The 27375-nt window shown below is 44.6% G+C and overlaps 1 protein-coding gene across 3 annotated transcripts in view; it reads right to left on the bottom strand.

Moving 5' to 3' along the window:
• The window catches only part of prex2 (phosphatidylinositol-3,4,5-trisphosphate-dependent Rac exchange factor 2), a gene marked incomplete at its 5' end in the record, with an annotated part of 261316 nt that overhangs the window by 133340 nt on the left and 100601 nt on the right, over positions 1-27375 (bottom strand). For all 3 annotated transcript variants that reach the window (XM_083655690.1, XM_083655691.1, XM_083655692.1), the window contains 6 exons: positions 10511-10596; positions 11288-11436; positions 13879-13971; positions 20131-20273; positions 21663-21735; positions 24180-24255. In XM_083655690.1, coding sequence (XP_083511816.1) covers positions 10511-10596; positions 11288-11436; positions 13879-13971; positions 20131-20273; positions 21663-21735; positions 24180-24255 — 620 coding nt within the window. The remainder of the gene's footprint in view (positions 1-10510; positions 10597-11287; positions 11437-13878; positions 13972-20130; positions 20274-21662; positions 21736-24179; positions 24256-27375) is intronic.

Raw genomic sequence — 27375 nt, 5'->3', positions numbered from 1 at the left:
TCCACTTCTGTTTTAATTTCCTCTCTTGCCCTCTTTTCACCACACCGCGGAGACTGTGTGCACTGTAAAAAAAACAAAAAATACCACAATGTGTGATTTTGTCTGGGGATTAGTGACCTGACTTTTGTTTTGTTGAAATGTTAATAAATGGGAGCTTCCCCAAACAGCCATCTCTTTCCCGACAATCCCCTCTGTGCACGAAGCCTTACATATGGTAATTAAACATCAAAACACCCGCGGCTTATAGACCGGTGCGGCTTATAGAAGAAAAAAATAGTCACCTTTGAAGGTGCGCCTTATAGACCGGTGCGCCTTATAGTCCGGAATTTACGGTAAGCAATACGTAGAGTAAGTATACCTTACGTGCCAATTGTCTTTATTGCACACTGAACTTATATTATTCGGCTTGCCCCATACGTTACACGTGGCTCAGCCAGGCACTTTTCCAGTTAGCCTATCTTAATTGCACACTGAACTTATATTATTCGGCTTGCCCTATACGTTACACGTGGCTCAGCCAGGCACTTTTCCAGTTAGCCTATCGGCTGGCTCAGTCTCAGGGAGACTGAGCGTCTCCGAGGTGCTCTTTTAAGAGAGGCATTAAATAGACCAATGGCCACAGGCAGGAATGATTTCCTGTGCCTCTCCGTGTTGCATCTAGGAGGAATCAGTCTCTCACTGAATGTACTCCTGTGTTTGACTAGCACGCCGTGGAGTGGGTGCGAGTCATTACTCATGATGGAGCGTAGCCTGGATAACGTTCTCTTCTCTGACACCGCAGTCAGAGAGCCCAGGTCCAGCCCCACAATGTCCCTGGCCTTACGGAATTTGTTAAGTCTGTTGGCATCCGCTGCCTTCAGCCTGCTGCCCCAGCACACAATAGCATAGAGGAAGGCACTAGCTACTACCGACTCATAGAACATCCTCAGCATGGTCCGGCAGACGTTGAAGGACCTCAGCCGTCTCAGAAAGTAGAGACGGCTTTGCCCCTTCTTGTAGAGTGCATCAGAGTTCTTAGCCCAGTCTAGTTTATTGTCAATGTACACTCCAAGGTACTTGTAATCCTCCACTATGTCAACACTGACCCCGTGGCTAGAAACAGGGGTCACCGGAGCCTTGACCCTCCTCAGGTCCACCACCAGCTCCTTTGTCTTTGACACGTTGAGCTGCAGGTGGTTCTGCTCACACCATGTGACAAAGTTGGCCACCACATCCCGATACTCATCGTCATCGCCATCTTTGATACATCCCACTATCGCAGAGTCGTCAGAGAACTTCTGAAGGTATATATACAGTATATATATATATATATATATATATATATATATATATATATATATATATATATATATTCAGAGGAGGTTTTTCCAGTGAGGCATAGGAGGATGGTCCTCCTCTATTAGATTGGGGATTTTATATAAAAAAAATATTATCATTTTTTATTTTATTTTTTTTCATTTTTCATATTTTTTTTTATAATAAAATATCAATCAAATGTGTTTTTTCTTATGTGCAGACGCTCATTTTTTCATTCATTATATTCTTAAAATGCTTCAACAACAGTGACCTGTAGGGCACTAATGGAAAGGACAGCTCCATGCAGACAGGAGTCACTCTGGCCCTGGCCCCAGCCTCGGGTAGGTAGTTAAAAAAACATTCGCTCTGTGGGCGTTTATTTATTTGGTAATTTATCTAATGAAAAAATATGATTGGTTGAAAAACACTTGCAATTCACAGAGAACACGTGAGAGTGATGTGTTTTCCAACCAATCAGATTGAGCTGGAGTGGAACACGCCCTTAGCCTGGTGAAACCAGGTGAAACCTAATTGGTTGTTGATTGGATAGATTGCTAAGATTGACATTGTATTGTCCAATGATGCTGAATACGTCTGAAAATCTTGTTGAATCCGCTCCATTGGAAATGGAGGAAATGAAGACCTGACAGGCTAATAGATAGATTTACAGACAGTAGCACCTAATTTTCCCCTTTCTTTTTTCCTATGTTTTATATTATCAAGCAGTAAGTTAGCTCACAAGCCAGACAGTCGTTGCATTGTATTACGCGAGCGCATCAACGAGTTTAGAGAGGGCAGCGTGGTACACGGAGGCTCACGGAGGCTTCCAGTATTTGCTCAGAAGCAAACACTGGGATAATTTAACCTCATCGGCTGCACTCGCACCGGCTACAGACAGCATGGATATGCAAGTGAGTCAATTAAGTTTGAGTTATCCGGGTCTTCTACTAAATTCGGCATCCACCAAGCAGTGCTACTTTTTTGTATTATATTGTTTTATGCTGAATAGCCCGCCATTTGGCGATCTTAAACTCGCACATTTTTTAACTGAATTTGGCAGCGCGGAACGAAACATGGAACGAAATGCGGAACGAAACATGCAATGGAATGAAACGAAACTTCTAGCCTATGTTGGAAGTAGTGAAGTGTTTTTGATTGATTTGTTCATCCATCAAACCTTTTACTGACAGACTAACTGTAGCCTAAATATCTTACTTTATTTTGAGGTGCATTATATTGCTCAGCCAGAAATTATTCCAACTTCAACTCTCTTTCTCCTGGGTGCCCCTAACGTTAAAATGCACCAGATGACAATCCATCTTATTTGTCCTCAATCTGCATTGAAAATGTGTGAAAATTCACCTTCTTGCAACAGTTGTAGCCTAAGCTAGTGGTTTTCAAAGTGGGGTCCCCAGCAAAAAGGGGGGATTAATCTATGTTCACTATAATTCCATCCATAAGTAACACAATCACAGAATGTATGACTATTTTGGTCATGGGTTTCATATAATGTCTGTGATAAAACATCTAAAAGCAAAACTCTTATCAGATGGGGGACCCTGGAACAAAATCTTATCTATATGGGGGTGCGTGGTGTAATTTGTGTGATTGAATTAAACTGAAATTAAGTTTGATGTTGCCTGCTGTAACAGTGTGGATCTATAAAGCGGTCTGTAGCCTAATGATTTCTATTTATCTTGTTTCCTTGAAGGAGACTGGTGCTGCTATTGAGATTACATTAGGGTATAGGAGTGACATATTTGGGACCCGTTTCTGGCCTACCTTGATGAGGTTAGGGGCGGTGGGTGACTTGCTCAGCTGGTTTGTCTTGGCCCCTTGTATGGGAACCCATATGCTTTTATAAGCATGTAAGCACCCTTATATGGGTGGTAGCACCATATTATAATTGTCAATCAATAGTATGCTTTGCTTTGTTTTCCAGCTGTGTCTGAGCTTGTTTGTTTTGTTTGTATGTTGTTAAAATCTGTCTTCAAACTGCAAAAGAGAAGAAAAAAAAACGCCCAATTTTTTCCCGGCGGCGACCGAAGCGTCCTCCCCTATTGCCAAGCTCACCAGCCGCCACTGATATATATATATATATGTATATATATATGTAAGGGTTAATGCACGACGAGGTGTCCATTATCGAGGTGTCCATTATAACTGGACGAGGTGTCCATTATCACTGGACGCCTCAGACGGTTGCCTCCGCGAACTCCCTTAAAAAGTGATAATGGACACCTCGAAGTGCATTAACCCGCTTATACCATGGTCACTTGCCAAAGAAACAAAACAAGACCATTTATTTATATTTTCATGCATTTTGCAATCAAAATCTAGTTTTCATAACCTTGAATATGAGTTGAGAACCGGCGAGACAAAATAGTCCCCTCGAGATTAGGCTATCATTGGATAAAATGGCTGCTTAGTTTCTACACCTGGCACAATTCTAGAATCAAGCTAACTAATAATTTGGCCAATTGTAGCCTATGTAACAACATACAAAATTAAACGGCAATGTCTAAATGGCGCGAGGCAGGAGTAGAGTGAAAACTATCTGCTTTCAGTATGTCTCTCAGTGTGTTGCTTTTAACTCCCCATTTCGTTGTTTTCTTTTTGTTGATCTTGTCTTTTTCCTCTTTGACTTGATTTGTATCAGTGATAAGAGGCAGCGCACGCTCTCCCAGAGCGCCTGGCTGCTGGTTGCTGCAAGTTGTAAACAGAGGGTTTGACAGTTCACAGCTGAGAGCCCGGCTTCTGTCAGCTGACCAGAACAGAGCCGGCTTCTGTCAGGAGGGAAATCTCCGAAACGAAAATCAAAATGGTAAATAAGAGTTATTTTTGATAAACTGAGCACACAGGGGTGATTTAAATACTTACTTTGACCGACTCATTTTTTTTCTCAAGTTACAAAAGTGCCATATTAACCCTCAACGGGGGTATAGAGCTCAAACTGCTCTCTTGATAACACTGATGAAACTATGGCGCATTGATATGAATGGTGAACAGACCATTTGGCTGAACAACTTTACCAACTGTACATTATCACTTTTTAATGGACACCCTACAGCCAATCAGAATCGAGTATTCACCCAGACCATGGTATATATATATATACTGTATATAATATATATATACGGTGTCAGGTAGGTCTTCCTCTGGTTCATCTGAAGTGAGGCTACATTTGACCTTTCCAGCAACAACAAAAAACATTTCAGTAGAACTGGGTAGTTAGAATGAGAACCGATCGCCACCATGGCTGAACAGGTATAGCTAACCCTACAGAAACTCAAACTTCACCAACTTAAATGATTTTCATGATGAAAAGTTAATGTAAGTGCAATCCCGTCAAATAGACTCTCTCTTTCTGTTCCATCACTCTGTCTCACCTACTTATGTCTCTCTTCTCATACTCCCTCACCAATTAGTAGTATCTGTTGTGATGATCCCAGACATGAGAGATATCCAGCCTTGTCCAGAGGGATCAAAGCATCTACTCAAAACACACACTGCAGGTTCCCAAGCAACCACACAGGCCAACACATCCAGAGGTCTAGAAAACAAACAACCACACAGCCCAACCCATCCAGAGGTCTGGAAAACAAGCAACCACACAGCCCAACACATCCAGAGGTCTGGAAAACAAGCAACCACACAGCCCAACACATCCAGAGGTCTGTAAAACAAGCAACCACACAGGCCAACACATCCAGAGGTCTAGAAAACAAGGAACCACACAGCCCAACACATCCAGAGGTCTGTAAAACAAGCAACCACACAGGCCAACACATCCAGAGGTCTGCAAAACAAGCAACCACACAGCCCAACACATCCAGAGGTCTGCAAAACAAGCAACCACACAGGCCAATACATCCAGAGGTCTGCAAAACAAGCAACCACACAGGCCAACACATCCAGAGGTCTGTAAAACAAGCAACCACACAGGCCAACACATCCAGAGGTCTGTAAAACAAGCAACCACACAGGCCAACACATCCAGAGGTCTGTAAAACAAGCAACCACACAGCCCAACACATCCAGAGGTCTAGAAAACAAGCAACCACACAGGCCATCCAGAGGTCTGTAAAACAAGCAACCACACAGCCCAACACATCCAGGTCTGCAAAACAAGCAACCACACAGGCAAACACATCCAGAGGTCTGTAAAACAAGCAACCACACAGCCCAACACATCCAGAGGTCTAGAAAACAAGCAACCACACAGCCCAACACATCCAGAGGTCTGCAAAACAAGCAACCACACAGGCCAACACATCCAGAGGTCTAGAAAACAAGCAACCACACAGGCCAACACATCCAGAGGTCTGGAAAACAAGCAACCACACAGCCCAACACATCCAGAGGTCTGCAAAACAAGCAACCACACCGGCCAACACATCCAGAGGTCTAGAAAACAAGCAACCACACAGCCCAACACATCCAGAGGTCTGCAAAACAAGCAACCACACAGGCCAACACATCCAGAGGTCTAGAAAACAAGCAACCACACAGGCCAACACATCCAGAGGTCTAGAAAACAAGCAACCACACAGGCCAACACATCCAGAGGTCTGGAAAACAAGCAACCACACATCCCAACACATCCAGAGGTCTGTAAAACAAGCAACCACACAGCCCAACACATCCAGAGGTCTGCAAAACAAGCAACCACACAGGCCAACACATCCAGAGGTCTAGGAAACAAGCAACCACACAGGCCACCACATCCAGAGGTCTGGAAAACAAGCAACCACATAGCCCAACACATCCAGAGGTCTGCAAAACAAGCAACCACACAGGCCAACACATCCAGAGGTCTAGAAAACAAGCAACCACACAGGACAACACATCCAGAGGTCTAGAAGAAAACAAGCAACCACACAGCCCAACACATCCAGAGGTCTGGAAAACAAGCAACCACACAGCCCAACACATCCAGAGGTCTGTAAAACAAGCAACCACACAGCCCAACACATCCAGAGGTCTGTAAAACAAGCAACCACACAGGCCAACACATCCAGAGGTCTAGAAAACAAGCAACCACACAGCCCAACACATCCAAGGTCTGCAAAACAAGCAACCACACAGGCCAACACATCCAGAGGTCTGTAAAACAAGCAACCACACAGCCCAACACATCCAGAGGCCTGCAAAACAAGCAACCACACAGCCCAACACATCCAGAAGTCTGCAAAACAAGCAACCACACAGGCCAACACATCCAGAGGTCTAGAAAACAAGCAACCACACAGGCCAACACATCCAGAGGTCTGTAAAACAAGCAACCACACAGCCCAACACATCCAGAGGTCTGCAAAACAAGCAACCACACAGCCCAACACATCCAGAAGTCTGCAAAACAAGCAACCACACAGGCCAACACATCCAGAGGTCTAGAAAACAAGCAACCACACAGGCCAACACATCCAGAGGTCTGTAAAACAAGCAACCACACAGCCCAACACATCCAGAGGTCTGTAACACAAGCAACCACACAGCCCAACACATCCAGAGGTCTGTAAAACAAGCAACCACACAGGCCAACACATCCAGAGGTCTGTAAAACAAGCAACCACACAGCCCAACTAGGGATGCACGATATGGATTTTTAGAGCCGATACGATAACCGATAAATATATTCTTCTTGGCCGATAACCGATAATTATTATAATAAAAATAGATATAATTTTTTTGTTTTGTTTTTAACCTGTATTTTATGCACACCTGGGGTTAAAAAAGGGTTAGGGTAGATGTATGGATGTAGTGAGCATAGCTCTGACCTAACCAAATCTAACTAACATTACTGTGAACGCAAAACAAAGAAAACTTCTGATATAATATGATTGTTTTAATAAAGTGTATCACTCAATTATAGTCAATACAAAAATAAAGGCTTTTATAGAACGGAAAGCCAAGCTGCTTAGTCTGCAGATAAACCACAATGACAAAAGGCATAGTAATTTAGACTCTTAATGTCATACTGATCTGTTCAAATTTTGCATTGGTTCCAGTTCTCAGTGAATTGTAGCCTGGGCCCAATGAATGGGGCAGGCAGATATACTGTACAGTCCATGGGCAGGCACTATAAACCATCTGTGTCGTTTCACTTTTTACTGAAAAATGCTGCCACCAGATTAAATAAAAGGCACTATGTAATGTTGACTGACTGATGCTTTTTATGTAGCCTAATGTGCGCGACTGCTCCTTTGTTTTCATTATTGGCTCTGTCCCGCAGCTAACGCTAACTAGCGCGGTTAGCTTAACGTTAGCAAGTGTTTTTTTTGGAGTTAAATACACAATCCCTGGATGTTTCATTTCGGGTAAAGGGGTTTCCATTAGTTTCTATAAGTTTACGCCAGCTCTGTGTATTAAGTGCTTTTGTGGGGCTGTTTGATCACAAGCCACAGACTGTAAATGTCACAGTTTGCCAAGCGGACGAGCCTGCAGGGTAGGCCCGCTACGACTGAGCTAATGCTGACAAAACTCGCTAACACAAACAACAAACATATCCGCTGCATCATCGCCAGCTTTGGTTTAACGTAATGCCAGCTTAGAGGTTTCCCCTCCTCTCGGAACCTGTGTGGGACATGGATTGCAAATTACAGTAGCTTTCTGATCATTGTGAAACTGAAAAACAGCAACACACTACACACCGGCAGCAGCCATGTTTACGTCGCAGCTGTGATGTCACGAATGTGCGACAACAAAAAGCTCCGCTTCCGAGGCAAAAAATAAACAGGATTATTATCGGATAATTTATCGGAAAAAGGCCATTATCGGAATAATAAATAATAACGCAAAATGGCCATATCGGCCGATAATTTATCGGTCCGATAATTATCGTGCATCCCTAAGCCCAACACATCCAGAGGTCTAGAAAACAAGCAACCACACAGGCCAACACATCCAGAGGTCTGTAAAACAAGCAACCACACAGGCCAACACATCCAGAGGTCTGTAAAACAAGCAACCACACAGCCCAACACATCCAGAGGTCTGCAAAACAAGCAACCACACAGGCCAACACATCCAGAGGTCTGTAAAACAAGCAACCACACAGGCCAACACATCCAGAGGTCTAGAAAACAAGCAACCACACAGGCCAACACATCCAGAGGTCTAGAAAACAAGCAACCACACAGCCCAAACACATCCAGAGGTCTGTAAAACAAGCAACCACACAGCCCAACACATCCAGAGGTCTGCAAAACAAGCAACCACACAGGCCAACACATCCAGAGGTCTGTAAAACAAGCAACCACACAGGCTAACACATCCAGAGGTCTGTAAAACAAGCAACCACACAGCCCAACACATCCAGAGGTCTAGAAAACAAGCAACCACACAGCCCAACACATCCAGAGGTCTGCAAAACAAGCAACCACACAGCCCAACACATCCAGAGGTCTGTAAAACAAGCAACCACACAGCCCAACACATCCAGAGGTCTGCAAAACAAGCAACCACACAGCCCAACACATCCAGAGGTCTGGAAAACAAGCAACCACACAGCCCAACACATCCACAGTAGGGTTTAATCCCGGGAAACGGGATTCCCGGGAAATCCCGACTGGACCATTTCCCGTTTCCCGGAAAATACAATAGCGGGAAACGGGAAAAAATGAATTGAAGAAAATAGCTGTACAGCCTATTGTAGCCTAAATAAAATTGCGTAATGACCATTACTGCAGTTAATACGGTAATTCGTCCACACAGCCCACACCAACCTGTTGAGTGAGTCACACACTGAGAGCATCTCTCAACAGTCAACAATGCACCAGGCTCATGGATGTATTAAAAGAACACCACGCTCACCACGCTGATGGATTCCACCACGATGTCTTCTGCTGCCACGCCTGCCAGTAGTTTTGCGTGGAGATACTTTACAAACAACCAAAACAACGAGGATGCCACATGTAACCTCTGTGAGCGAGTGACAAGATGTGGAGGACGATTAACAAGCGGGTTGCTGCGACATTTGTAGTTTATTGATTCAATTGCACTTGAACAATGAATGTCACTTGGAAAGTAAATGAAATTGCTTGGCTATTATAGAAAGGCTGCTGAACGCTATCAGAATATGGAATCCATCTCAGCTTAATTAAAACACGCAAAATAACTTGCTTTAACGAATTTAATTTGTTTATTGTCCAATATCACTTCCCAAAATTAAGTGCTGTAACGAACTCCGTTTATTTATTGTCAAATAACATTTCCATGAGGCTGTTCTTATCAGCAGACGATCACATGCAATGAACACGGCATTTCATATGACGTTTTTATCTTAAATTATAATGTTTGTTAACATAAATTCATTATTTTTCTTTAATCCTATAATAAGAATGAGAATAATTATTGATATCAGCAAATAAGACACTACAGCATCAAATTAGCAACCCATAGATTTATAAAAAAAAAAAAAAAAAAGGGCGATTTCCCGGGATTTTTCTTCATTTCCCGTTTCCCGCTATGCCTCATTTTCGGGAAAAATATTAAACCCTAATCCACAGGTCTAGAAAACAAGCAACCACACAGGTCAACACATCCAGACATCCAGAGGTCTGGAAAACAAGTCCAATGGCTCTCTTAGCGCTTGGTGCTTGTTTGACACATGCGCCTGTGTGTGGACGCATACCAAAAACATCTAAACAAGACAAGCACACACAAACAGCTGTGATGTTACACTGCCATCACCCTAGACTGTTTAAGGGCATAAAGCAGAATCCATTCTCCTGAGAACAGCCAGACGAGGTCATGGATTGTTTTTCGATTTGTCCATATCTCATGCCAGCCCTGATAGTGCTGCTACTAAACATGCTGTGTGGGGGAAGAGGGAGAGGAAGTCAGAAACTCTGTAGCTTACCAAATATATATATATATCCAACCTGATGAAGCATTTTGTGAAACGCGTTCTTCGCCTTGTTTAATGTAGCCTAAAAGTTAATAAAGTGTCTATTTTCCTACCCTGGTGTGCGCTGGAGAACTTCTTTTTTACTCTTGTGATTCACCCTGCACCAGCCAGCACCCAGGAGAAGAGCACTGCTGTGCACAGGGATTTTCTCAGCTGTATATATATATATATATATATATATATATATATATATATACTTCGTGGCAGATACTTCGTGGCACAGCTGTGCCACGATAAGAAGAGAGGTGATAGATAGAAGGCTGTTTCCTGGTGATGAAGACAGGGAGGCTGGTGCCCTCTTACCTCTTCCAACAGCATGGACCACAGAGGGGCCAAAGCCCCGGATCTGGAAGCCCAGCCCATCAGCTGAGTCTGGGATCTTCACTGTCCTGGAGATGATGGGACGAGGGGAAACAGGCGATGATGCATCAAGTTTAACGTATTACACAGATGAGTGAGTTTGATGAGTTTGACCAGTCACGCGCACCCACACACAGTGTCACACATACACACACACATCCATACATGTACAGTATTGTAATATAGACCTTATTCGATTGACGTCACTCACGTATGGGCATGCCCACTGCCGCCATGTTGTTGACATAGCGCAGCCGCTTTAAGTGACAGCCTATGTAAGAGCAGAGTTTACCTGTATCGTTCCAATTGTGTTCGGATGGTGACCTGCGTTACACACGGCTGTAGTAATGACAGCAATAAAGTCCCCGTGGTTTGTTTCTATCTCTACCGTCCACAGACGTGAAGGGAGCGAGACGGAGGATACGTCAGCAGCACAGGAGATGTGTGGATAGTTAGGAGAGACAGGTGAAACTTTCTGACAGCTCCTCACAGCAAAGTCTGTTCACCTCGTTTTTTCTTTTGTTTATTATTACAGGCATTAACGGCAGCATACAAACAACAACTCTCGGGTTTTTATTGCTGTCATCACTATCGCTATTTTGTAATGGAACAGAAACGACAATAAGGCCGTTACTATAGTTGTCAGCTGCAGGACGGTATGTCAACAATGTGGCGCTGTCCGGGGTTAGCGAATAAGGTCTATAGACAGTTGTGACTTACTCCCTTGGCTTGGTGCTGACCAGCACTCTGAGGGGTCCCTTGCTGTTGAAGCACTGCCTGAGGAGGACCTCCACTTCAGAGAACGGCCTGAGGAACACCAGGTCTCCATTCATGGCAAACAACTTCTTTCCTACCTCCAGACCCGCCATCTAGACAACACACAATAGAATAGAATAGCATTGAGTGCATGCTTGCCTTGTAGTGTGTTCATGTTTACTTGACTGACACACACTCCGTCTTGTCTGCATGACACTGTATGGGAGGTCCTGTTATGTTTTGTCCTTCCTAGTATGTCAGTCCTGTATGTGTCAATATCTTATAAATGTGGCAGGAGCAATGAACCAAGTCAGATTCATTGTCCAGAGTTTCCGGTTCTGAAACTGAATAGAATAATTAGTTAGTTTAGGAATGTAAAAGAGAATATTTAAACTGTATGTACTGCAAAAGCACTAAATTAAAAAGGCTTGAGACACAAACCAGTGGCTTCAGCACTGTTACTACATATTGAATTATTAAGTAACAAAAGTATTACTGTCCAACAGACTCTCAGGGAAATGCATTACTTGACTGCTCTCTGTGTGTCTCTCTCTCTCTCTCTCTCTCTCTCTCTCTCAATTCAATTCAATTCAAAGGGCTTTATTGGCATGATAAGGTGCATCTTACATTGCCAAAGCATACATTAGCAACACTTAGCAATTACAAAGAATCAAAAACAGAAAACAAGACATTTTGTTACCCAGTAACATAAATCACAAAATCTTAAGATATTCAAAGAGGAAGAGAAAAGAAAATTAATTAAATGTGATAAGATAGAATATAATAGAAGACTATTGTTGACCGGAATCTATTCAGAATAATAACAGACCAGTAATAAATGGGCAGTTAAATGGTGATAGTGCAAATAGAGAGCAATTACAGTATATTAACAAAGATTCACATAATCTGTAAATAACCGTTGTTATTTTGAAATCTTCAGAAGAGAGCGAAAAACAAATCAAAGCAAAAAAGAATAAAATAGAATAGAATAAGATCAAATAAAATATTAGTGTTGATCAAAAAACCTATTTGGAACAACAAATTTAAAACTTGAAAACTTAAAACTTACAATTTTAAATGTAAACACGCAAACCAATAAACTGGATGCTAGTGCAAATAATACAGTGTGTTAAGTTTTCTGTGTTTCAGCCAGATGTGGATGGCTCTCCTGTCCACTGGCTGTCCCTCAGCTGATGGCAGCTCCACACATAATGTGCTGCTAGAATGGTGCATTCAGGTTTCTCTCCCAGAAGATATTGAAGTGCAGATGTGTCCGTGATATTTTCAAATTCTTTGTACTGCTGGTTAATTTTGGGGGAGATTGAGGCTCTAATTTCTTTATATTTGTCACAGTGTAACAGGAAGTGCAGCTCTGTCTCCACCTCTCCTTGGGAGCAGAGTGAACTCTCTCTCTCTCTCTCTCTCTCTCTCTCTCTCTCTCTCTCTCTCTCTCTTCTCTACTGATCTCAACTTCATTTTCAAGTGAACTTTACTGGAATGAATTGAAGAGCAATATTCCCAAAGCGTTTCTGTGCATCCTAAAGCAAAGCATATAGACTCGTAGGAGACAGCATGGGGCCAGCTTTATCTATAGGAGGAGTTTGACTACACAGCTGGATCCTATTGTGGATTGTGTTGTTCCACAATGAATATTTAAATGCAAACACACACACACACACACACACACACACACACAGCCTTCCACGGGCGTACTCCACACACACACACACACACACACACACACACACACACACACACACACACGTACTCTGCAGCACTACTTCAGGCCTGTAGGGAATTAAGGCTCGCCCCTTCAGATTGATGGCGTTTCCCTTGAAGCTGCTCTGTGGCGTTTTCATGTCGCAGATCAAAGCGGAACACAAAAGGAGACGTCAGAAATGAGGCGCCCGGCCGTTACTGTATTCTATTTCTGCACTAACATACTCCTAACTGTTAGCATCGCTGTCCATTACCACAAAGCCACTTTAGTTTGAGAGCTAACAGTACTTTAAGAGGGTCTTATTTTTTACTGACTGCTGATCAAACCATCGTTTAAATACAAAGGCCTCGGCTAACTGCCGCTGCTCTGTTCTAATGGCATCACAGCACTGCCAATTAAATTCTGCAGAACCAACATTCAGCTGGTTGGAGATGAATTCAGTGTCTTCCACTCAGCTAACATCCAATTTACAACGTAAGAGCAGGGGACTCGCTAAAAAGGCCATGTCACCGCAGAGGAGGTGGTTGGGTTTAGGCACTGAGGTTAGGGTTAGCTTTGTTATGGTCAAGGCTGTCGTAAAGTCATGAGAAAGTGACGAGACAACTGAATGCGAGCTGGTGAGACCGCGCATCAGGCTGGTTTTAGGGAGTCCCATATTAGAGATTGGGGTAACTACCATGTCATGAGCAAAAAGACATTGGTTGGGTAAACTTTCCCGTTCACAGTCGGTACTCGGTAGTGCTGATCACTGAAAGTGTGTGGTGTGTGTTTGTGTGTGTGCGCATGTGCGTGTGTGTGTGTGTGTGTGTGTGTGCGCGTATGTGTGAGACCTCACCTCAGCTGGGGAGCCCTTCTCCACAGACTTGATGATGGGGACTCTGTTCCTGTCTTCCAGGGTAAAGCCGTAGCCTCCGTCACTGGGCCTTATCTGGAAGGCGACACGTTTGCCATCAGCAGAAACCCAAGCCAGCAGAACAAGGCACAAACACACACACACACACACACACAGATATACTGCTACAAACAGATACATACACACACACACACACACACACCACAAGCAGATACTGTATATACTGCCACACACACACACACGCGCGCGCGCGCACGCACACACACACACACACACACACACACACACACAGCTACAGACCACAACAGTGGTGATATTTGCTCACCCCTCTAAAAAGAATGCTTACTGAGGTATTAAAGGATGGGTTTTCCGTGGGGAATATGAATATATATTAAATCTCACGCCCCTAAGGTTTTCGAATCCGTTGAAATTTTTGAAATTGGTTATTCACTGCCATGCCTATCAAGCATCTATCACATTATTTCCATGTCGCTCTGACGCAAAACGCGTCAGAGCGACAATCCCCGCCTTGCGGAAGTCGTGCACCTATGAACTACAACTGTTGTTGGCCATGGTCCCGCCTCTAGAGGTCCTCCACGCCCCTTCAGAGGCCTTGACCAAAAACAAAAAGGCAGCCATCTTTTTCAACCGCCTAGCCTGCTGTAGCTAATATTAGCTTTCCATAGTTCCTTGCAAAGAGACCAATCTCGGGAACGGAAGCACGTACCGACACGGGACTGGCGGCATTGGAAAGCTCGTCAAATTTTACATCTAGTAGTAGGTGGGTTGAAGTAACGAAGTCAACGCTGAGCAATGTACCCGTTTTTACAAATTTTTACAGAAAATAGTTACAACATCAGATGCGCGTAACTCCTACGAAAATGCCTTAAAATGCATGAATTTTTTTTTATGAAGACATCTCCCGACATATATACTTCGGTTTAAATTTGGTGCAATTTGGAGGCAATTTTATTTTCGATTTCTTCTTCTCGATATGTTTTATTGTCGAAGCCTTCTTCTTCTTCTTCTTTGAGTTTTATGGCGGTTGGCAAACATATATGTGCATTACCGCCACCTACTGGAGTTTGATATCAGCCAAATGCCTGAGGGGTGGGCATGAAAACGAAGGCCACGCGAGCCCAGTGCATTGTGGGAAATGTAGTATTTCGAGTCCCCGCACCCGCACCTCCCCCCCACCACCCCCCCCCCCACACACACACACACAGAGTGGATTTCGGTTGATATCTCTGTGAGTAAACCTCCAATTTAAAAAATTTCAACGGATTCGAAAACCTTAGGGGCGTGAGATTTAATATATATTCATATTCCCCACGGAAGCACACATGGGCAAAATACGGCCCGCGGGCCGGATGCGGCTGAATAAGTGTCCAAATGTTCATGTCATATTCTGGCCAATACTCCACTTCTGTTATAGCATTTCAGTCTGGAATATGGAATATCTTTCAATAATCTTTATGACTAAAAGGCTACATTGAAGTAGAAATTTAAATAACTCAAATAACTCATTGGTTTTGGATTTATTTAGCTTCAAGACTGCATTTTTGTTCGTGTGACCCTCAACACAGGCTTTGATCATCCCGGGACACTTACTGATACTTATGCCAGGGATTCCGCTAGCATTTTTTCTGGCCGGCTATTTGGAGCTGGCGACATTCCAGAATTCCGGCCTCATAGAATATTTACCGGCCCAGTCAAAATATAGCCTATTGAAAAAAGATAGATGTAGCCTAATCATTTCTTAAATACATAACATATTATTGTATAATTTTTAGCTAACGAAATTTTAATTTTAAATAATTCTTTGATTTCCAAATAATTTTTGTTGTTTTTGTCACCGCAGTGAATAGACTGCGGTGCGGTCTGCGCACGCACACCGCTCCTTATTTAATTAATTAATTTGGTTCGGGTTTGCAGACCCATTAACACTTTGAGTGCCACGGCCCTTGGGCAAAAGGTTGCTTGCTGTGCCACATAGGCCGCAATGCATTTTAAAACAGTCATATAATTTCTTTAATAATTACTATGTAATTATTAGATGTAACATCTGTCAGATGTATATATACCCCCCCTGTCTCAATGCATGTATGTATGTACTCATGGTGTTGATGACTCATAGTCACATGATTACCCGAGGGGAAAATAACAATTACAGCCGGCCAGGAAATAGACAGACATCGTCACTTGCACATTACAATAAAAAAAGAGGACTCACCCATGCTATAAATCAGATCTGAAAAGTGTAAAAAACCGCTGCTCATGTGATCAGCGTAGCGCAGAGCGGGGCTTCAGTGTGGCATCCTGTGTGAACGCAAATAGGCGCCTAGCGTGCATGAAGCGATGCCTATATGCGTAGGCGTAGCTTAAAGCGTAGCTTTAAGCGTCGCTCTAGGCGTATGTGTAAACCCGCCGTTAGCCTGGTGAAACTAGAGCCGTTTTCCCACATGCGCTTTTTACCGCTAAATGACCGGAACGTGGTCTAATGCCTTCATGTGTGAAAGTTGTTTTCCGGTATAAGCGCGACCCCGTCATCGCGGACATTTCACCAGTTTCGAGCCAGTCAGAAGAGTGGTATGCGCGATCAGGGACACAAGTGTGAAACGTGTCAAGTCATTTGCCGTGACACCGGTCCTTCTCATGGGCTAGGTGTACACACGTTGCTTAATGTTCCAGCGGGCATAATCTAATCATTCGCGCACATTAAAGCAAACTGGCCAAATGATCTTGTGATAATAAGAGCGGTATGTCAGCTTCATGTGTGGGCGTGCTGATTTCCCCCTCTCCCCTCTCTGCTACCTGCTCGCTCTCTGGCCAGTCCTTCAGTCCTCCTCCTAGTCAGCAGCCCGACAGGGACACAGACAGCTCTGAGAGTCTTGCAAGCCGCCCAACGCTCAGTGGCGTGCCGTCCATTAGGCGAACTAGGCAAATGCTAGGGGCGCTTGAGCCGTTAGGGGCGCCAGAGAGGATTTTTTTTTTTTTACAAATACTTTTTCATGATAATAGGCCTACTATTATTTTACAATAGTAGACAAAAAATAAGCACAACAACGTCTTAAGTCTTTAAATAATAGTGAAATAATTTTTCTAATTCTGGCTGCCTGGGCTGTAGCACTTTCACCATTTTTTTTTATTTTTTTTTTATTTTACCTTTATTTATACAGGGAGAGTCCCTTGAGAGCAAGCTCTCATTTACAAGGGAGCCCTGGTGTACAAAGAACATATACAGCAGTTACAAAATTACAGGTTAACACAACAGACAATAACAAGCATCAAGAGCATAATTAAATAATTTCAAAGAAAACATGAACACACCCTACGAGGAATGCTTTCTAAAAGTGCTTTAAAAGAAGCAAGCGGGATCAAGTGATCTATTTTTAAGTTTTCCTGGAGCACATTCCATCTGTTGGGGGCGAACCAAGAAAAAGCGGTCTTTCCTTGTTCGGTTCGCACCCGTGGGACAGACAGGGGGGGCACCAGCAAAAATCTTGCCTAGGGCACCAACTTGGTCAGGCACGCCACTGCCAACGCTTGTTGAGAAAGCAAATGCACGAAGCGAAATGTGGAAGTATTTTGCTTACGTTGCCGACAGCGAAGGCAAGCCCGGACACATCAAACGAAGCCAGTCTGTAAAAAGTGCTTCAACGCGACGCAGGTGAACGGATAAACATAGAACCAGCCAGGCTATTTCTCTCAGACAGGGATCCCAACTTCTTCAAATATTTCAGTTCAAAGACTGGTTAGCGAATGTGAATGATACAACATGCCCTCTTAAGTCAAACGAGTGTGATTTATTGTGTGACAAGCAAACTTATTTCACCATCGGAGTTTTGCCGACACGTCACTCCCCACCCGCTCTGCAGTGCCGCCCCGCCCCTCAACATACAGGCAATTTCGCTGCTATATTCCCACATGCGAGCGCGCAGGTGTGAAGGGAAATTCCGGGAAATGTCCGATATTGACTTACAGGTAATTTTCCGGTACGCATGTGGGAAAACGGCTTAGGTGAAACCTAATTGGTTGTTGTTGGATAGATTGCTTGACATTGATTGACATTCTGTATTGTCCAATGCTGAATAGTCTGAAAATCTTGTTGAATCCGCTCCATTGGAAATGGAGGAAATGAAGACCTGACAGGCTAATAGATAGATTTACAGACATTAGCACCTATATTTTCCCCTTTCTCTTTTCCTATGTTTTATATTATCAAGCAGTAAGTTAGCTCACAAGCCAGACAGTCGTTGCATTGTATTACGCAGCGCCTCAACGAGTTTAGAGAGGGCAGCGTGGTACACGGAGGCTCACGGAGGCTTCCAGTATTTGCTCAGAAGCAAATACTGGGATAATTTAACCTCATCGGCTGCACTCGCACCGGCTACAGACAGCATGGATATTCAAGTAAGTCAATTAAGTTCGAGTTATCCGGGTCTTCTGCTAAATTCGGCGTCCACCAAGCAGTGCTACTTTTTCGTATTATATTGTTTTATGCTGAATAGCCCGCCATTTGGCGATCTTAAACTCGCACATTTTTTAACTGAATTTGGCAGCGCGGAACGAAACATGGAACGAAACGCGGAACGAAACATGCAATGGAATGAAACAAAACTTGTAGCCTATGTTGGACGTAGTGAAGTGTTTTTGATTGATTTGTTCATCCATCAAACCTTTTACTGACAGACTAACTGTAGCCTAAATATCTTACTTTATTTTTAGGTGCATTACATTGCTCAGCCAGAAATTATTCCCACTTCAACTCTCTTTCTCCTGGGTGCGCCTAACGTTAAAATGCACCAGATGACAATCCATCTTATTTGTCCTCAATCTGCATTGAAAATGTGTGAAAATTCACCTTCTTGCAACAGTTGTAGCCTAAGCTAGTGGTTTTCAAAGTGGGGGCCCCAGCAAAAAGGGGGGATTAATCTATATTCACTATAATTCCATCCATAAGTAACACAATCACAGAATGTATGACTATTTTGGTCATGGGTTTCATATAATAATAATAATATAACAAAATCTTATCTATATGGGGGTGCGTGGTGTAATTTGTGTGATTGAATTAAACTGAAATTAAGTTTGATGTTGCTAACAGTGTGGCTCTATAAAGCGGTCTGTAGCCTAATGATTTCTATTGATCTTGTTTCCTTGAAGGAGACTGGTGCTGCTATTGAGATTACATTAGGGTATAGGAGTGACATATTTGGGACCCGTTTCTGGCCTACCTTGATGAGGTTAGGGGCGGTGGGTGACTTGCTCAGCTGGTTTGTCTTGGCCCCTTGTATGGGAACCCATATGCTTTTATAAGCATGTAAGCACCCTTATATGGGTGGTAGCACCATATTATAATTGTCAATCAATAGTATGCTTTGCTTTGTTTGAAGCGTCCTCCCCTATTGCCAAGCTCACCAGACGCCACTGCTGTATATATATATACAGTAGATAGAGATATACAGTAGATAGATATATGCAGTAGATAGATCATCCAATCTTCTGCTTCCCAATCTTCCCAAATGAGCTAAATCTCTGTAATTCAGTTAATCAGAGAGCGAGAGAGACAGAGAGTTGGTGTATGAATGAGCATCTATCTACTGATAAGTAGATGCTGAAGACTGTTTAGTTCAAATCTATACTAGGATCGATTCCTATAGGGTGGAGACTGACAGACAGACACCACCCACCCAGGCGCCATCGTGCAAGTGTGCGCCATTCGGAAGGATTTATTACATCACTGATGATGTCATCACAATTGCTCGAGCGACATCACTAATGACATCCCAAATTCTCCATTGACATCAGAGACTTGGGACAGAGTGGGGCACTGACCAGCAGAGACTTGGGACAGAGTGGGGCACTGACCAGCAGAGTCTTGGGACAGAGTGGGGCACTGACCAGCAGAGACTTGGGACAGAGTGGGGCACTGACCAGCAGAGACCTGGGACAGAGTGGGGCACTGACCAGCAGAGACTTGGGACAGAGTGGGGCACTGACCAGCAGAGACTTGGGACAGAGTGGGGCACTGACCAGCAGAGACTTGGGACAGAGTGGAGCACTGACCAGCAGAGACCTGGGACAGAGTGGGGCACTGACCAACAGAGACTTGGGACAGAGTGGGGCACTGACCAGCAGAGACTTGGGACAGAGTGGGGCACTGACCAGCAGAGACTTGGGACAGAGTGGAGCACTGACCAACAGAGACTTGGGACAGAGTGGGGCACTGACCAGCAGAGACTTGCCGATGACGTTCTCAGCGATCTTCAGGTCGTGCTTCATGGGCTTGTGTTTGGTGTTGGAGCCCTCCATCTCCTCATCAGCAAAGAACCGAAACAACAAGGGCTCATCTTTAAACTCGCTCTTTTCCAACACTGAGGGAGGAGGAAAGTACCAGTATGAGTGAACAAAGAGACAGACAAGAAGACAGGCAGAAAGACAGGCAGGGGAATTGTATGATAAAAAAGCTTGTTCTAATTCAAACATCTAAGCCTGCTTTTTGAAGGGTGAATTGAAAACTTGTCTTTCTTATGCATGAATTATTTATTTGTACATGGGGAGAATGCTTCTGGAAACTGGGTCCACTTAGAACAGCAGAGGTTAATGAGTAACAGGAGTGACATTACATTTAGAGATGAAAAGTAAACTTATTATGACAGATGTAAGAGGTTTATACATGAGAGTAAGTGACAGTGTTGTGGTGTGGTGCCATGCCACACATGCACATGTACACACACACACACATCATGCAAATCCCCCATACCCAGGCGCGCACACACACACACACACACACACACAGTGAGAGAAAGGGAGACCCCACTTGCATGGCAAAACTGGCACTTAGAATTGAGCCAGTCTACACAGCAACAAAAGGCCTTGACCAAGACCTCCGATTCTAAATGGGGGAAAAAACAGCCCTGAGGGGAAAAACAGAGTTCCCTCGAACATTCCCTCACTTCATTCGCCGACAGATCAGATATGGTGCCAATCGTTTTAATAGCCACATCGTCAGGCCAAATCACTTACTGGCACGAATGGTCAAATTAGCCTGTAGGCGGTGCAAGTTAAAGGAAGGTTGATGGCCGCGCTGTTATGTTCCATAGATGTGCTGCTAATTTGTAGTGTGAGGCTGAACTGTGGCTAGCTTAGCGCGCTTACATCATGGGGTAGAGGGAGACGCGTTGTGACTCACACTGTACTGTGCACTGTATGATGTGGACTTTGGCACGAGGGAAAAGCACAGTTAAAAACAAAGTGGGACTCTCATAAACAAACTGTAACCATGGCTACGGACCATTTTGCACTTAAGACCGAGAAATATCCGTGTGTTATCCGCCAAGTTCTCACAGCTAAAGCAAACCATGCGTTGCACCTGGTGGTACTTGGGTCACTTAGTCATATGCGCCCCAAGTATGCATGAATGTAATGACAGTATGTACGAACACAGCCACAACCACACATATACACGCACGCACACGCACGCACGCACACACACACACACACACACACACACACACATTCAATGGACTGGGGGGGTGGCTCTATTTCTGTAGCGTGTCAAAGGGATAATAAGTGGAAATGTAAAAGGAACAAGAGCAGTTGTGTTCTAAAGCAGGAAGCCAAATGCCACTCTGCCCCCTGAGCATCTAACTCTCATGTAGTAACTGATGGAGACGACTCCTCCCACAAAAAGCCGGCTCGGAACTTCTCTCTCTTTTTGTGTTGTTGAACGCTCCAGCAGGGAAGAGTGCTGTGTACTGTACCGTGATGCATGAAGCCATTGTCACACAGCTCCACCCCCAAGATCAATGCTTCCTCTCTCGTCCTGCAGTCCCCCTGCACCGGAAAACAAGGGAGGGAGGGAGGGAGAGGGAGAGAGGGGGAGAGAGGGAGAGAAAGAGAGCAGAAAAGAGACAGAATTCAGGATGAGTATATAGTGAGAGAGGACAGAGTACAAACAAGTTGAGAGAGAAAGAAACAGATTGAGAAAGAGAAAGGAAGACAACAAAGGACATTGTGTGTTTAGAGAGAGCAGTCAAAATGTCACCCCCCCTTCTTTGTTCCTGCATCCAAAAAAGCCCCCCAGAGTCACTCCACGCTCCATCACAAACAAACACACACACACACCATGATGTCTAGACACAAGAGTGTGACAGCTCTCGAAGCTCCACTGAAGAACAGAGAGCCTCTCCACTGACCCGGGTCAAACACATTTTAAGCAGGCTTAACACACACACACACACACACACACACACACACACACACATTTAAATTACCGTATTTATTTATGTCCACATAGATACAGAGTACAAAGGACATAAACACTAGTAATGCAATCAGATGTTGGGAGTTGGTCAGATACAAGAGTGCCTAATTGGCGACCACAATAATGCATACAAAGAAGACACACACACACACAGTCTGGCGTCACTTCTGTGGTCGACATCTACATTTCATTTCTCTGTTGTCAGTCTGGAGGACTATCAATCCGTCAACCTCAAAGCTTCCTGTCAAAGCCAATAAAGCGCAGCAGCCGCCCGATCAATTCTGCTTTTCTATTTCCTTTTTGCTCCGCTGAGAGTCTGGAGTCTGGTGGAGAGAGGCTGAGAGCCTGGAGTCTGGTGGAGAGAGGCTGAGAGTCTGGAGTCTGGTGGAGAGAGGCTGAGAGTCTGGAGTCTGGTGGAGAGAGGCTGAGAGCCTGGAGTCTGGTGGAGAGAGGCTGAGAGTCTGGTGGAGAGAGGCTGAGGGTCTGGTGGAGAGAGGCTGAGAGTCTGGAGTCTGGTGGAGAGAGGCTGAGAGCCTGGAGTCTGGTGGAGAGAGGCTGAGAGCCTGGAGTCTGGTGGAGAGAGGCTGAGAGTCTGGTGGAGAGAGGCTGAGAGTCTGGTGGAGAGAGGCTGAGAGTCTGGAGTCTGGTGGAGAGAGGCTGAGAGTCTGGTGGAGAGAGGCTGAGAGTCTGGAGTCTGGTGGAGAGAGGCTGAGAGTCTGGTGGAGAGAGGCTGAGAGTCTGGAGTCTGGTGGAGAGAGGCTGAGAGTCTGGTGGAGAGAGGCTGAGAGTCTGGAGTCTGGTGGAGAGAGGCTGAGAGTCTGGTGGAAAGAGGCTGAGAGTCTGGAGGAGAGAGGCTGAGAGTCTCGTGGAGAGAGGCTGAGAGTCTGGAGTCTGGTGGAGAGAGGCTGAGAGTCTGGAGTCTGGTGGATAGAGGCTGAGAGTCTGGAGTCTGGTGGAGAGAGGCTGAGAGTCTGGAGTCTGGTGGAGAGAGGCTGAGAGTCTGGAGTCTGGTGGAGAGAGGCTGAGAGTCTGGAGTCTGGTGGAGAGAGGCTGAGAGTCTGGTGGAGAGAGGCTGAGAGTCTGGTGGAGAGAGGCTGAGAGTCTGGAGTCTGGTGGAGAGAGGCTGAGAGTCTGGAGTCTGGTGGAGAGAGAGGCTGAGAGTCTGGTGGAGAGAGGCTGAGAGTCTGGAGTCTGGTGGAGAGAGGCTGAGAGTCTGGTGGAGAGAAGCTGAGAGTCTGGTGGAGAGAGAGGCTGAGAGTCTGGAGTCTGGTGGAGAGAGGCTGAGAGTCTGGTGGAGAGAGGCTGATAGTCTGGAGTCTGGTGGAGAGAGGCTGAGAGTCTGGAGTGTGGTGGAGAGAGAGGCTGAGAGTCTGGAGTCTGGTGGAGAGAGAGGCTGAGAGTCTGGAGTCTGGTGGAGAGAGAGGCTGAGAGTCTGGAGTCTGGTGGAGAGAGGCTGAGAGTCTGGAGTCTGGTGGAGAGAGAGGCTGAGAGTCTGGAGTCTGGTGGAGAGAGTCTGGAGTCTGGTGGAGAGAGAGACTGGGAGCCTGGAGTCTGGTGGAGAGAGGCTGAGAGTCTGGAGTCTGGTGGAGAGAGACTGAGAGTCTGGAGTCTGGTGCTGAGAGTCTGGAGTCTGGTGGAGAGAGGCTGAGATTCTGGAGCCTGGTGGAGAGAGGCTGATAGTCTGGAGTCTGGTGGAGAGAGGCTGAGAGTCTGGAGTCTGGTGGAGAGAGGCCACTGAGAGCCTGGAGTCTGGTGGAGAGAGGCCACTGAGAGCCTGGAGTCTGGTGACGACTGGTGAGAGGCTGTGCTTTGTTGTCTCAGTCGCTGCATACTTGAAGTGACCCGCCTGTTATGACAACAGCCACTTCCCTCTTTCTTCCTCTCCTCCTCGCACCTTCTTTCAACTCGCCTGTGCCTCCGGAGGCCAGATGTGTTTCCAACATGCTCAGACACCAGCCAGGGCCATTCAGAATAACATGTGGAGGATGGGGCGGGGGGGAAGTTTAGGGCTTACCTGTGCTATGAGCCAGTCGATCAGCTTGTTGGCCATCACCACTGATTTGTAGGTCCGCAAATGGTAGTCCTTGTCCCTGGATGAGCATGAGGGCAAAAAGTAAAAACAAACGATTTTTGACCAATCCCTCTGCACCCCAAATCAAATAGCCTTTCTCTCCCTGACTCATATTCCATTGGTTTAGAGTGAGACTTTTGAATGATCCCACACAGTCTAATAGTGAGAAACCTCAAACACATACATGTGAAGTAGTGTTCATGAGGTCTATTCCACCGCGAAGGCTAAAGAGACTCAGGACCGGGCCCGGCCCCACGAGGGGGCACCAGGGGGCTTTGCACCCTCAGTTCAATTTTCTGCCCCCTCATAAAATAAAATAAAATAAAATAAAATAGAATAGTTCATCTATAAAGGCCAGTTAGGCAATGTTTGTACCTGACATGTTTCGGCTGCTGTTTCTGCAGTCTTCATCAAATTTGATCAGTTTAAGTTGATGTAGGTTACCCCCTATAAACATAGCTCTGTTGTTTCAGAATTGGCAGGGAAGCGCTATTTGCTGTGCTTTGGTTGTCACAAGGTGTCAGTTATGTAGCTATTTATTAAATTTGAACCTCACCGCATGTTGTAGTGATCATGACGTGATTAAAACACACACACACACACACACACACACACACACACACACACACACACACACACACAGAGAAATCAGCTGCACCCAAGCACACAGCATGCCATGAGCAGAAAGATGGAGACAACACATCTGATCACTTTATTTCTTTAATTTAATTAACCTGGCACTGACTGGCTATTATTTTGTTTAGTTTTTGTCGATTTTTGCAGCAATTGTTTATTCTATGACTTTTCATATAGACATATATGTTCAGAGGGCTCCAGACAGGTCTCGCATTTCACGTTATGCAAAGCTCAGCTCTATTAATGCCTTAATCTGCTGCTGTGAAATAAATGTTTTATTTGATTTTGAATAGTAATCTTTCTTGTGTTGTTATTGCGCTTTTCAGAGGTTATTATGGTTAAAAAGTCCAGATATGGCCATTTTGCGTTATTATTTATTATTCCGATAATGGCCTTTTTCCGATAAATTATCCGATAATGATCCTGCTTTATTTTTTGCCTCGGAAGCGGAGCTTTTGTTGTCGCACATTCGTGACATCACAGCTGCGACGCAAACATGGCTGCTGCCAGTGTGTTGCTGTTTTTCAGTTTCAGAATTATCAGAAAGCTACTGTAATTTGCAATCCATGTCCCACACAGGTTCCGAGAGGAGGGGAAACCTCTAAGCTGGCATTACGTTAAACCAAAGCTGGCAATGATGCAGCGGATATGTTTGTTGTTTTTGTTAGCGAGTTTTGTTAGTATTAGCTCGTCCTGCAGGCTCGTCCGCTTGGCAGACAAAATGCTTGTGACATTTACAGTCTGTGGCTTGTGATCAAACAGCCCCGCAAAAGCACTTAATACACAGAGCTGGCGTAAACTTATAGAAACTAATGGAAACCCCTTTACCCGAAATGAAACATCCAGGGATTGTGTATTTAACTCCAAAAAACCACTCGCTAACGTTAAGCTAACCGCGCTAGTTAGCGTTAGCTGCTGGACCATAGTGCTGGACAGAGCCATCTAACAGCCAATAATGAAAACAAAGGCGCAGTCGCGCACATTAGGCTACATAAAAAGCATTAGTCAGTCAACATCACATAGTGTCTTTTCTTTCATCTGGTGGCAGCATTTTTCAGTAAAAAGTGAAACAACACAGATGGTTTATAGTGCCTGCCCCATTCATTGGGCCCAGGCTACAACTCACTGAGAACTGGAACCCATGCAAAATTTGAACAGATCAGTATGACAATAAGAGTCTAAATTACTATGCCTTTTGTCATTGTGTTTTATCTGCAGACTGGGGGCACTTTACACGAGGATGGTTTCCTATGGAAACGGGGAATTATTTTATCGTTTGTGCCTCCCGTTAAGACGGCGACGGCGAATTCGCGCTTAGGAAACGACACATTTTGAAACCACCCTCTAGAGTGGAATTGTTGGTGACGCTTCCCGCTGAGCGCTCCATGTAATCGGTTAGAAACGATAGTCTTCCCAGAAACTCTGATGTGCCTGCACACGCGACACACGCTTGGCAACATAAGCTACACTGCGGCCGACTTCAGTTACATGTTCATAGCGTTACTGCTGCTGCGAGGAGCCGATGGCTGTACCCGGTCGGCATTTAACGTTAGGCAAGCACATCAGTGTTTTCTCACTGCAGCCTACACAGTAGACAGTGTCAGCACAGCCAGCGCTCCCGATCGTCGCTGCTCGTTAAATATTTCCAAATAGGCTTATTCTGATAAACTGGTCACATCTATGTAACGTTCTCACCCGAAGAATATTACAACTTTAAAACAGTTTGGTTTTTTTAGCTTGAAAACAGCTTTTTGGCAAGTCTAAAAATTACTACGGTAGCCGTAATCTACTTCCGTGTCTAAAACCCAGAAAGAAGATTACGAAATGACGTCATGCAGAAGCGTCCGTGGAGTGACGAGCAATGCCCCGTTGACCATCACAATGCCACCTAGCGACCTGGCATGTACATTACGGCGTTTTAAAAATTCAACAGCGCTCATGTAAACGAGGAAAAGGTGTGTGAAGGAAACGCTATTGTGTCGTTCCTTCCAGAGACTGTCCTCGTGTAAAGGGCCCCTAAGCAGCTTGGCTTTCCGTTCTATAAAAGCCTTTATTTTTGTATTGACTATAATTGAGTGATACACTTTATTAACTCATTCATGGCCAGTTTAGGACTGCCAATATTTAGCACAGGCCAAAGATTTTCATAATTGTTGGTCATCTTTCAAGACCTACAGTAAATTATCTATTAGCACCAAAGTGATTTGCAATACCTCAAAATGAAGATGTACGTCTCTGGGTTCACCAGGAAAAAAAAAGTGAGCTTTTAGCATGTTCTGTACTCTACTTATAGCCATTTATATACACCCTGTTTTCACCAAAAAGGTCTCTCTGAGAAGAGAAATTGCAGAAAATTGCATTTTTGTAAAGGACACTATCTCAGGCAGAACTCGCTCTCAATTCTTTTATTTTGAACTGTATTGACATCAGACATGTAAATATTATTCGTTATGACACAAATGACAAAAAAAAAATATATATATATATATATATATATACATGA

The sequence above is a fragment of the Poromitra crassiceps genome, assembly GCF_964638095.1.
Source record: "Poromitra crassiceps genome assembly, chromosome: 2".
NCBI classification, from domain to species: Eukaryota; Metazoa; Chordata; class Actinopteri; order Beryciformes; family Melamphaidae; genus Poromitra; species Poromitra crassiceps.
Note: the sequence above shows the minus strand (reverse complement) of the source record. Positions and strands in the feature narration are given on the sequence as shown.